The sequence below is a fragment of the Aptenodytes patagonicus genome, chromosome 16, assembly GCF_965638725.1.
Source record: "Aptenodytes patagonicus chromosome 16, bAptPat1.pri.cur, whole genome shotgun sequence".
NCBI classification, from domain to species: Eukaryota; Metazoa; Chordata; class Aves; order Sphenisciformes; family Spheniscidae; genus Aptenodytes; species Aptenodytes patagonicus.
Genome location: NC_134964.1, coordinates 9582606 through 9594852, shown reverse-complemented (window position 1 = coordinate 9594852; position 12247 = coordinate 9582606). Strand labels below are relative to the sequence as shown.

Genomic DNA, 12247 nt, shown 5'->3' with positions numbered 1-12247 from the left:
GATTCCTATAAAGGCATTTCAAGGGAACCAGCAGGAATGAGCCTCTGCTTAGATCCTGTTCGTGCACGCTGGCTGCGGGCAATGCAGAAATAACGTGTGTCCAGCCACCATAACGTGTGCCCAGCCATGATAACGTGTACCCAGCTGCTCTGCTTTCCCCAGCCCCATAGCAAGAGGGGATGGGGGAGCAACCAGCACCGGCTGGGGTGGGCTGGAGCCTTTCGGGCAGCTCCTGCTCCAGCCCATGCACTTCCCTTAGAGCTCCTCCACCCCCTCCCAGCAAAGCCCAAAGTGTGTATGTGTCTAGTTGCAAGTTAATAATATCGGGGACCATTTGGGGAAGGGGAAGAAAACAGATGCTTTTTCTTCTTGAGCTCTACCTTCTCTTTCGTGATCTGCTTGGAGCAGATTGCGCGCACCCAAAATGAAATAACTCGCTTTCTCTTGCTGTTTTGTGCATTTGTATATCTAAGGGTTTCACTGCTAATCCTCGCCAGGTTCTGGCATCGATGCTTTGTGGAGGTGAACCAAGTTCAAACACCCAGTGGAGGGCAGTGCTGCTGTGCCTGTGGCTTGTCACGGGATGGTGGGGGTTAAACACCAAAACTGGTCCCCGCAGATACCAGTAGAAGTCCCTGCTGTCCTGGGCTGTGCCTCGCAGCAGGAGTTAAGAGGAATTAGGTCTGGGCTTGCCCCGTTGAGACCTTGGCCATGTCTGCCTGGGTCTGTACTAGGCTATTAGTGCAAATCAGGCTCTTTGCACTCGTGATCACCTTAAGCCATTTATTCTCCTTTGGTGTCTTCACCTGAACGTGACACCTAGCGACAGGGCTTGTTCTTAGTGAAAAGAATCACTTTCTTTTAAATACTTAAGGTTTTTTGGGGCTACCTAGCGGGAATTGGTAGAATATCTAGAAACTTGCAAAATACCCTAAAAACATACAGTTTGCCTTTCTGGGGAGTCCCTTGGTTCCCCTCCTGTTCTCCAGGATGGAGCAGGGAGGTGCCCATGGGAGGTGACCTCCATGGATGAGGCACTTGCAGAAGCCCATTGGAGCAGAGTCGTGTAAAAGGTGCCTTGGGCTCTTCTGGCTTTGGATGCAGACCAGTGTGGGACACGGTCACTGCGCCTGCGTGGATGCTGGTGGACATGGGCAGGGGTGTGGGCTGGCTCTGGCTCTGCCTCCTGCTCTCAGGCTCACTGCCGGCATCCTCTGGGTATTGGTGAGGGCCCAGTAATGTGTCAGTCGAGCTGAAACTCAAATGTCTGGCTGATTGTGAATTCATCTGCATCGGCTACATATGCATCCTGGTCTTCACTCTAAAAGAAAAGCTGATGAAAGAGGCAGGAACACAGTCTCAGTAGGGAAGAGGCTTTTAGAGGGGAAAAATTGTTTGAAAAATAGCAAAGAGAGAGGAGGGGAAAGAAGTCTGCTGGGAAAGGAGCATAACTGCATTACTTCCTTGGAGGTCTGGGAAATACATTATGCAGAGCTCCAAACAATGTTTGCCAGCAGCAAGTCTGCTTAGATGTGTCCATGGGGGTTTCCTTGTGTTTTTTTCTTTTCTTTTTTTTTAATAGCCAAACTCTTTCTTTCCTGGGGCCCAGGGTGATCTGTGACTCCTGAGTTTGTGTTAGGAACTCATTTGTCCGCACGCTAACGACGTGCTCTGGGCTACGCGTGCCGTTAGCGTGCGGGGAGAAGGTCCACCTGGCATGGTCCAGCCTGATCCCTGGGAGAGGAGTGGGTTTGGCCAGGGAAGGGCTCAGCTGGGTCACCAGTGCTGGCTGCGCTGGAGCAGCCTCGAGCTGCCCTTTTCGGATCAGCCGGAGCTGAGTGGGTCTCTCCAGGGCTGGATGTCCCTCCCTTGGCACTGGAGCTGGGCAGCGATGGCCTCGCGGGATGGTGACTGCCTAGTGACTGCCGAGGAGCAGGATCAACCCCTTCCCTTTTGCACTCGTGTGACTCTTGCTGGCTTTGCAGGAGCCGTGCTGGGTCTGCAGGGGTCTCTGAGCCCTTTCTAGGGCCCGAGAAGACCATGGTGGAGTTTGGCTTGAGCATGTTGGCAGTAGGTGCTCTCTTGGCCATGTTCTCCCTGAGTGCTCTGCTCCGCTCCGTGTTCCCCCATGCAGGGCTCCTGCTGGGTGCCTGCTCGCACCTGGGCATTTTAAGTCACCGTCCCATTTATTTTGGTTTCTTCCCTGTTGCCATGGGCCTCTGGTTTGTGGCACGGGGCTGGTCTGCCCTTTGGGAGGTCTCGTTCTTGGCCCCAGCTCTGCCACTGAAGCCTACGGCTCCTCTGAAAGGTGACTTTGCCTCTCTCTGCCCCAGTTTCACCAAAGATGAGTTGGCTCCTGTCCTGCTGGCACATGCCACCACCGGAGGTCATGAGGAGGTACGAGTGGCAGAGGTGTCCCTTTGCTTCTGGGACTCTGGCTTTGACCTTCCTGCCCCTTCCCTGTGTGCTTTCAGCGAGGGCTCGTTTCAAACAGGCTCCTTAATGCATGAGCACCCCAAAGGTGTTCCTGTACCCTGGTCTCCCCTGGGACCTCCAGGTTTCCTTTTTCAAGGCAACATCTGCTAAACTGTCGTGCATGGGCGTGTGTCCCCATCACCTCCAGAGCCACTGAGGGGGATCTGCGGCAAGTGGAGGCGTCCCAAGGAGGGCTTTCCTCTAGCTGGCTTGGGAATCCCCAGCAGTAAAAACACCTTCAGGGAGGACTGAGGAGCGAGGGAGGGTCATGGCCAGGCGCCCTCATTGCTGTCTGCAGCTGGACTGCAGCCCTTGGACGTGGAGCAGCGTGGCACCGGAGGTCGCGTCCGTGCTGTCAGCGGGAATGTTTAGCAGGGAGGGATTTCCCGAGGGGTTGATCATTGGGGTTATGCAATCTGTGCAGCTTTCCTCTGCTGAGACTTTCGTTGTAAAGATTTTCTGACATTTTTGCCCTCTGGAACAAGCAGCATCTCTTCTGTGTTGTGTGAACCCCTGGAGAATTAGCAGAGCCTTTTTTAATCCCAACTGATGGATGCGAGATGCAATCCTTGCTCGTGCACGACAGCGGGCTGGTGCTCAGCGCAGGAGGGAGTGTGAGCAGGAATAGTCACCTGTGGCCATTTCCACGTCATGCTGTCCTTGGCTGGTGGGTGACAGTGGGTGACAGCTTGGATAGGGCTGGAGGAGGTTTCACACCGTGGTCTCTCCCCAGCTTGATTTGTACATCGTGGGTGGGCTGGCCCCGCAGCCAGCATCGCCCGTGCTTTCATCCCGGCTTCGCCAAGGACGCGTGTTGCTTTGGGCAAGTTTCTGCAGTGCTCTGTGGCCAAGCATCCATGCAGAGAGAGAAAAGCCCTCTCCCACTTCACAGGGCTTTGCGAGGGTTCGCAGGCAATAGCGGGGTGCTTTGAAAGGGAGATGTTTTAAGTGTTTGTCTGCAACCGCCTCTGAGATGGATATGTGCTGTTGTGCTTTTCAGAAAATGTCTTTATTTGTCCTATCTCAAAGGAAGCGATTCCCCCTCTGTGTCTAGTCTTTGAAGGCCCCCCCTCTGCTGGGGGATTGCAGCAGCCCCCTACCTCGCTACCGGTGCGCGAATCCCCTGTTTTCTGCTGCATTTTTCAGGCTCCGACCGCTAGACATCGAGTTCATGAAACGCCTGAGCAAAGTGGTCAACATCGTCCCCGTGATTGCAAAAGCCGACACGTTAACGCTGGAGGAGAGGGACTACTTCAAACAAAGGGTAAGGGGCTGGCGGCTCTTATCTGGGCTCCCATCTCTTGTTCCCCATCCCCTCCTGCCCCTTTCCCCCTTCCCTGGCTCCCCCAGCCTTCCCCCGGCAGGGCTGGGAAGGCGAGCACCTGGCCGGGAGCCCAGCGCATTCCTCCGGCTGCAGCTCTGAGCGATCCCACGTGGCCGAGGAAAGGCCTGTGCTCCAAGCAGTTCCTTGTGTTTCTCTTGGATCTTTGTCAGTGCAGGATAAGTTTCGAGCTCTAAGTCTTGGGGCCTGTTTCTCCTGCCTCCTTTGTTATTGTTGTTGTTGTTGTTATTTTCAGGCTGGGTTTTGTTATTTTGGGAGGTTGATGGTGCTGCACATAGAGGCTGAAAAACCCTTCCTGAGCAGCATCATACACTGATACAGGAACCAGGAAAAAAAACGTGTGGGTTTGCTGAGCTCAGCTGGGCAAGATTTATGGGGGAAGCAAGGCATGAAATTCCCTTGATCGCCTTGGTTGGGAGCTGGTGGTGGGGAGCCGAGGAGGCTGTCTGGATCCACAGCAAGGCATGGGCTTTCCTCCGTGCACGCCTGGTGCTGCCAAGAGGTGGAGATGCCCCTCTTTGGGGTTCGGTAAGGTGCTATAAATCCATTCGGGTAGCTGATGGATGTGGCTGCAGGCGTGATGGCCTCAGCATTCCCTGCAGAAGTAAACAAGCCACCAAGCTCGTTGGTCCGTGAGTCTGAACTGCAGGGAAGTGAAGCGAAGGGAAAGGACAGTTTTAGGGGCCACGTCCACTGGTTATGGAGAGGATGGCACATTGGCCAGGGGTTTGTTCAGTGCCTCTGTGCAGAAGAGCATCAGCCAGCCCTTCCCGCACCAGTGTCTTCCCACTTCTTGATGAGTAGGATCAGGCACTGAAATATCCAATCTGGTTTTGGGGACTGAATCCAAAGTCTGCAAGCAGTTCCCTTTGCAGTGAGCTAGAGGATGGCTGGAAATGGAGCCAAGAGGTAATCCAGGCTGGGCTTGATCAGTGTGTCAGCCTGTTTGCACGGAGATCTGTGAGGAGCTGGTGTGGGAGGATGGGGGTGTGAGTCCGCGGTGCCACATCTGCTCTCTGCAGTGGCTTTTGCAGACTGCTGGCTCCGTTCAGAGGTTACAAGTGCACGCATCTGGGTGTCTGGGGGTGGCTGGCTGGCTCTGGGACTACAAAGTCAGTCTGGGGCCTAAAATGTCACCTGGGCGCTCTCGGCTGCTAATACCATCCTTGTGTAATGAAAGACCATGGGGAGACCACCTGGCTCGCCCACTCTGCACCGGCTCAGCGCAGGATGAGCTTGCCCTGTCTCTAATTACATTCCTGATTGTAACCAGACCCCCAAAATCCTTCCAGATGGAGGGAGAACACGTAGCCACGTGGTGTGTTTGCAATGCCCCTTCTGCAAGGGGCTCGCGCTCATGGCTCCAGGTCTGCTGGTGCAAAGAGAGGACGGGCAATCAGTCCAGGTGGGCTCAGGCTGGGACCTTTTCCCTTTCTTCCAGCACGCCTGTGTGCGTGCTTCCAAAAAGCAGAGCCCCGTCTGCATCTGGGGGTGTAGCTGGTTCGGAGAGGCGATAGGTTTTTTGGGTTTGGATCGGGGTGGGTAGGTGATGGTGAAGCACCAGTCTGGCTGCAGGCTACCTAGGTTGATGCCAGCGCTGCACTGAATTAGTGGAATGGGCTCCGATGCCCTGGGGAGTTGGCTTTGTTGGGTTGTTCCCCTAAAAATAGTGTGGGGGTTTGGCTGGGGGGTGGGAGGCTGGCTGGGGGGTTTCTCTGGGCTGGGTCCGCTTCCTTTGCTAGCCTGCAGCGTAGGGCTGACACGGAGGAGTTTATTGCCATAGGAAGTGATGGGAGCGGGCGCGCAGGCTGGGTTTGGGTCGCAGGCTGGGTTTGGGTTTGCAGCTTTGTTGGAACAGGCTGATCCTCCATGCTCCCCGTGAGCTGAGCCTCCACCCAGGAATCAGATTTCAGCATCTCTTCCCCTTGCACAGAGGCAATATCCTTAGAGGCCGCTTTTCCAAGCTGTCTGTGTCCCTGTCCCCTCGGATCAGACACTGCTGTACTCCTTTTCCAAGGAGGATAAGCAGACACCAGAAAGCAACTCTTTAACTTTGGGTTATGTGCCTGGCCGCTACATTCCCCATTGCTTGGTGCAGCTTGTATTGTCTTATTGTCTTTTTCAACCCCAAAGCAACGCCCAGCTCATATAACTTCATCTCACTCAGCCTGAACCGTGTCTTAGCACCAGGTTCTTGCAGAGATTCCACGGCAAGCGCTTGATAGGTGTGTAGCAGTTAAACACAGGTCTCTCTCCTGAAGGTGGGCAGTGTTTAGGATGGAGAGGGAAGATGTTGCTGCTGGGCATTGCTCATGAGAGCCTCTTGGGTCGGCTGGGAGCTGCCGCCGTGGTGGGAGTGCAGCTCCTCTGCCCGTGTCTCCGTCATGTGTTTCTCTGCTCTTCTCTCCTAGATAATGGCCGATCTTCTTGCCAATGGGATCGACGTGTATCCTCAGAAGGAGTTTGATGAAGACTCTGAAGATCGGCTAGTGAATGAGAAATTCAGGGTTAGTGCGTGGCGTTGCAGGTTGGATGGGTCCTGCAGCTCTGGGTGCTGGTGATGTCCTGGGGGGGGGTCTCTTGCAAAGTGCCTCTATTTTCTTTCCAAAGCTGCTGTGCCCCTGTCCAGGGGGTCTGCCCAGGAGGATCCTGCCAGAGCTCAGAGCAGGGGCAGAAAGAGGGTGAGGAAAGTACCTGGGGAAGGTGTCCTCTCCCGTCCATGTCGCTGCTCCTTCCCCCAGTCCCGTTCCTCAAAGGTGCCCTCAGCAACCAGCGGGTAGGGAGGTCCCGTGGCCGCTTGCCCTGCCCCAGGGGCAGGGAGTGCCGGTGTCTGCCCATCCCTGGCTAGGGGAGCAACCTTCCCGGCACCTGGAGGTAATTTGCCCATAGGCCGTTCTGCTTTCGTGGCTGTCGATTCCTTGCTATAGGAAGTAGCTAACAAGTTTGTGGCTCAATAAAGTGGAATGGACAAATTCAAGGAAGAAAAAAGTCTTCTAGGGACTCTAAGTGCAAAGATACCACCTTGGATCAGGAAGTGACTGAGCCACGGGTTGCCAGATGCTGGGGGCGATTCCCAGGGAAGCATCGTGATACCTTTGCCCTGGCTGTACGCTGGTGCCTGCCAATGAGGTGCTGGGCTAGACTGGTTTTGGGCTGGTTTTAGACTGGTTTTGGACTAGGCACGTGTGCAAGAGATGCTGCTGCCCAGGTCCTGGGCTGCCTGTGGTCTCTGGCAGGCAATGCTGCTCAGGAGCATCAGGGACAGACCAGCTCATCCCATGAAACTCTCTCCTGAAAACAGCTTGACGTAGGACTTTGCTCGCCAGCTTGGTTTCCTGACCGGTTTTCAGGAGGAAAACGGAACCTTTTTTTTCCTCTTTCCTCAGGAAATGATCCCGTTTGCAGTGGTGGGCAGTGACCAGGAGTACCAGGTTAATGGAAGAAGAATCCTTGGAAGGAAGACCAAGTGGGGCACCATTGAAGGTACCTTGTCCTTGTTTCCCTACCTCTTGAGCCCATCTCCCTGCCCTGACAGAAGGTGATGAGGTCCAAAACCAGCAGTAGAAGTCAAGGTGTATGTAGTGCTTCCCTGCCCCTCCAAAAAAAGTCACTTCCCCGGTGTTTGGGGACTGAAAACACTTTGGCCAATGCTCCTGCGCCGAGTTCCTGGCCTTTGTGCAGCTTGGGGGCCTGCTGAGTGCCGGAGGGGACACTTCTGGGTTTCTTGCGGCCTGGCTTCTGCTGGTTGCAGTTAAATGCATGATGGCTGGATTTGAGGGCACACGAGTGCAGTGCTGACGTCTTTGTGTCTCGAGCCCAGATTAGAGCCTTTTCCCCAGCATCTGTAGGTCTCTGCACCCTCCACCATGCATTGGCTGGTGCCCTTGTGGGATCTCTTCCTTCTTCCATCCGCATCCCATCAGCATCTTCCTTTTTTATCCCCCATTTTAAATCATGGTTTAAAGGCTAGATGAAGGCTCCTGGCTCCAGTACATCTACACATTTCCCTGCCCCTGACAGCCAACTGGCATGTCCCCAGTGCCACCCGTCTTATCTTCCTCCCCTTCATTTCATGGGTTTCTCTCATTTATGAGTCTTTTTAATAGGAAATCTGTGTTGAGGGTTGGCTTAACAAAGATGCCAGGAAGATCAACGTATTTTAAAGCTCTGCTGCCCTCTTGTGCTCTGTCCTTGGAAGCTCTGAGTTTAATGGGGCTCATTAAACCACTCACCTTCTGCATGTGGCGTCTGCCTTCAGCATGGGGAGACCCCGGGACCCAGCCATGCCCACGGGCAGCCTTTGCAGAACAGTGTTATTTGTTGTCTTGCCATTTCTGCATTATGTTCAAGCCTGTTTGGGTGGAAAAAATCAAAAAAAGGGAGTTGATCCTTTAAATTCGAATGCGTGGTAAACTGCGAGCCATCAAATTGTGGTGGAGCAACACCCCTTGATTTTTCCCTCTTGCAAACACTCTTGCTTGCTCCAAGCCCTGTTCAGACAGCAGTAGCCTTTGTCAGCAAGAGATCGCGTCCTTCTGCAGCACCGGCAGCCCGGGCAGCAGAGTCACTGACGTGCCTGGGATGTCGCAGGGTGCTCGTGGTGAAGCTATAGGTGAAACACTTCTGTGGGGCCGTGCCCGGCGCTCGCTGCAAAGCTCACCCTGTCCCTTTCCCTGTCTTGTTTGGGGCCCTCTTAAGCTTGCGTTGGTCCAAAGGGGGGGTCACGGTGGGAGATGCTGCTGGGAGCTCCCTCGTTTGGTGGAAGATGGTGGGAAGGGACTGGGAATGCTCAGTCAGACCTCACCAGCCAGTTGGTCATGCTGAGCTGGGGCAGAAACCTGGGTAAATCACCGGCCTACAGCAGCAAAGAGGACTCTTGAGTCCTGCACCCTATAGCCCTGGGGGTAAGTCCCCATCTCAGCCCTCCACACGCTAGTGAAGCCCCATAGGGTCCTCCTTACCCCAAGTGGTTGCCACATTCATGCCGCGGGTGCGTGCTGATGGGTTTCTCTCTCTTCCCACCAGTGGAGAACACGACACACTGTGAGTTCGCCTACCTGCGGGACCTCCTCATCAGGTGGGTAGGACTGTGCCCTGTCCCTGTAGCCTTCGGTCACCAGGTGGCATCCAAAGAAAGGGGAGAGCCCAGCCCAGCTTGAAGCAGCTGCTGCTTCGCTCTGCTCATCCCTCCCTCCCTCCCTCCCTCCCCTCTCAGCCTGCTGCAACGCTGCAGGCCCGCTGCAAGGGCTGGCCCCACTCAGTGGGACATGGCTTCAGGGGGCTTTTCTCAGCCATGGTGCTGAGTTAAAGGAGGAGAGGAGCAGTGGATGGGTCAGGACAGACTCCAAGATTGCTGGCAGCGTGCCGTGTGGCTCCAGCTCTCTTGCAAGCAGCTGGGAAGCCTTTTGGCCTTCGTGATCCCTCACCAGCCCCAGGTCCTACCCCCAGTCCAAAGACATCACCCTCCTGTGTCCCAGGATCGTGCCACTGGGGGGTCTGGGCGATCGCCTGTCCCTCTTGAAAGAGGCGTCCCTGCTGCAGGGGAATGGGAGGCTGAGCCCCCTTGGCTTGCTGGAGGGGGCATTGGGCTCCTGCTAAATTTGGCTGCAAGGTAAACTCTGCACACGTGAGCTGTTGCTGGCAGATAGTTGTGTGGGGCTACAAAACCTAATCCCAGGGACTTGCAGGACCGGGGTCTTCCCGGATGGGTGTTACGCAGCCAGGGCTCCCGTGTACCCAAGCACAGGCTGTTGGTACCAGTGAAGGCTTCTGGTCTTGGCTGCCCATAATTGCCTTTGCTTCCCTCCTGTGCCCTAAAGATACTGTTAACCAGTAAAGGAGGAGGGGAAATTTGGGCTGGAGGGGGTGTTTGAAAGCAGAGGTTGGGGGGTGCAAGGGTTGGGGGGTGCAAGGGTTGGGGTGGCGGAGGCTGGGCTGGCCGAACCTGTGCCCAGCGAGGTGCGATTGCCCCCATCTCCCTTTCCCACAGGACGCACATGCAGAACATAAAGGATATTACCAGCAACATCCACTTCGAAGCCTACAGGGTCAAGAGGCTGAACGAGGGCCAGAGCTCGCTCTCCAACGGCGTGACCGACAAAGAGCTGGTGGCTAACGAAATGTAACCGTCTCGCTCTGTAGCCAGGACCTTGCTCGCTCACGCTCGCTATTTCTCCCCTCTTCCCCCTTTATTTTTATATAAATCCTCTGCCACTGTCCCTCTTCCCACCCCGCAACCCCCTGCCAATGTTAACTGACCAAATAACCAGACGCCGTCTCTGTCGTGCAGAGCGGGGCGACCGCTCATCCCCCCTGCTTTGTGGCATGGGTTTTCTTCTCAGCCCCCGGTCCAGCATCCCTGGGCTGGGGACTGTCCCCCCGTGGAGGTCGGGCTCTCTCTGGCCCCCAGCGCTGGCCCGACAGCCGAGCTCGGGGGAGCAGATCCGTGGGGCCGGCGGGATTGGGGTGCCCCCAGGAGCCCTGCCTGCCCTTCCGTGCAGAGGCTCTTCTCCGTCCGTTGAAGGCAAGGGTTTCTCCAGGTGAATGTAGCCTTCGGCAGCAAGGTACGGTGGTATGAAGAGAGAAAGATGGTGCCATCCTTGTCTCCTGCCGCCTCCTCTGAGCCCTCTGCAGCCCTCCGGGACCCGCCAGCCCCCAACCCAACCCCTCTACCCTGCCTACATGCAATAAACTGGGAGTGTTTAGGTGTCACCTCGCCTGTCACCGACCCCCGGCCAGGCAGAGCGACCTGCTTTGGGAGAAGTGCCTTTTCAGACTGTTACCTTGCAATAGTGTGGGAGAGGGGAGGGAGGGCTTGCCTTGTCTGTATTTGCAGCCTGCAAAAGGCCTGCGACACTTTGTAGAGACTCCTTTTCCCTCTCCCTTGGACCATAGATGTGGCTGATGTCCTGGGAACACTTGCATATTTATTTTTCATTCAGTTGGGTGGGTTTTTTTCCACTGAAGGCTCGGAGTTTGTTTGTCCAAAGGGGGCTGAGAGTGGAACGTCTCTGCAAAGCGGTGGTGGGAGGCGGAGGGTTGTCCTGTCTGACCCTTGTGATTCTCGGGCTTTTCCCTACGTCAGAGGAGGCTGTTGGGTATTTTTTAATTATTTTTTTTTTTTTTTGGATCCCCTGTGTGACGTGTGTACATGTAACATGCTCCTCTGTTTTGCTAGTCCTTGTGCAAGGGGACTGTGCATGTGCGGACCGAGCCCTGCAGCCGTGGGGAGGGCTGGGGTGGCGTTTGTGGGTGCTGCGTCCCATGCCCCCCCCCTGCTCTGCCCCCCTGCGCCTCCTCTTTCAATGAGTCTCCAGTAAATAACACCCTGCAAGGGGGTCGGTTAAATAACGCCGTGACACAGGAGCGGGTGGTCTTGGAGCAGAGCTCTGCAGTCCTGCCCCCCGCCCCAGCTCCGCTTGCCTTTCTGTTGTCCGCTCCGTCAGTCTCCGTATCCTCTCTAAGGGATAAAACTTTCTGCAAATCACCTTTTTTTGGGGGGAGGCACATACTAAAATGGCAGCGTGTCCCATCCTCTAGCGCTGGAAGGTGCCTGCAGAGCCCATCCGATGGTCTCCATGGGGGACAGAGCCACCTTCTTCAGCACAGGTGACCAGGAGGAAGGAGGAGGTTGCTCTCACCTTGGTGGGGATGCCCAGATAACGTTGCTCAGCGGAGGGTTTGCAGGGGTTCCCCACACATGTGTGTCCCCCCGGCAGCCAAAGGGGTGCGTGCAGGGGGGGTGCATCGCAAGGAGAATCCGCTCTCCCCCTTAACTCGTTCCCCCCCCCGCAACAGCATGATGGAGCTGTTGGGGAAGAACAACTATCTACTTGCTGACTTGCTATATTTTAGCAAAAACAAAACCAAAAAAAGTGTATTAACTGAAAAAATATATATATTTCAAGCGTTAAAAAAAAGACTATGAAAGGGGAGAAAATCTGTTGTGTGAGGCACTTCTGCAAATGTCATCTTAAACTTTTTTTCCTCTAGTCGATATCTCAAGCTGGGCCAAGCAAGACATGCCGCTCTCCTTTGTAACCTGTTGGGGTTTTTTTTGGAAGAAAAAAAAGAAAATAATACAATAAAAAAAACTTCATCCAGATCTATTAAAATGGCCTTTTGGGGGTTATAAGCATTATGACAAATTTAGTCCATTTTTGTATAAATAATAGTGTTTAATATGTATTTCCCAAAATAAATGTTTCGAATGCAAATAGAAGGAGGCTCGTTTGGAAACGTCTGTTCCCAGCCACGGTGTGATCGTTGCTGCATGGACCCTGCGGGGCTGAGGGTGACGGGAGAGTCCAGCTCCAGAGCTGCTGTGCTCTGCCCACTTCGGGGTGAAGGTTTTATTTATTCCTAACCCCCTTAACTCTTCCTACCTCAGATATCTGCTCAAGGTACTCTACAAAACGCTGGAGCTGCTGG

General features: G+C 54.8%; 1 protein-coding gene across 7 annotated transcripts in view; it reads left to right on the top strand.

Annotated features, from left to right (window-relative positions):
- SEPTIN9 (septin 9) overlaps positions 1-12032 on the top strand; it is a 146034-nt gene extending 134002 nt beyond the window's left edge. For all 7 annotated transcript variants that reach the window (XM_076353489.1, XM_076353491.1, XM_076353488.1 and 4 more), the window contains 5 exons: positions 3622-3739; positions 6229-6324; positions 7204-7300; positions 8843-8894; positions 9807-12032. In XM_076353489.1, the coding sequence (XP_076209604.1) occupies positions 3622-3739; positions 6229-6324; positions 7204-7300; positions 8843-8894; positions 9807-9942 (499 nt within the window). In that variant the 3' untranslated portion in view covers positions 9943-12032. The remainder of the gene's footprint in view (positions 1-3621; positions 3740-6228; positions 6325-7203; positions 7301-8842; positions 8895-9806) is intronic.
- The last annotated feature ends 215 nt before the right edge of the window (positions 12033-12247 follow it).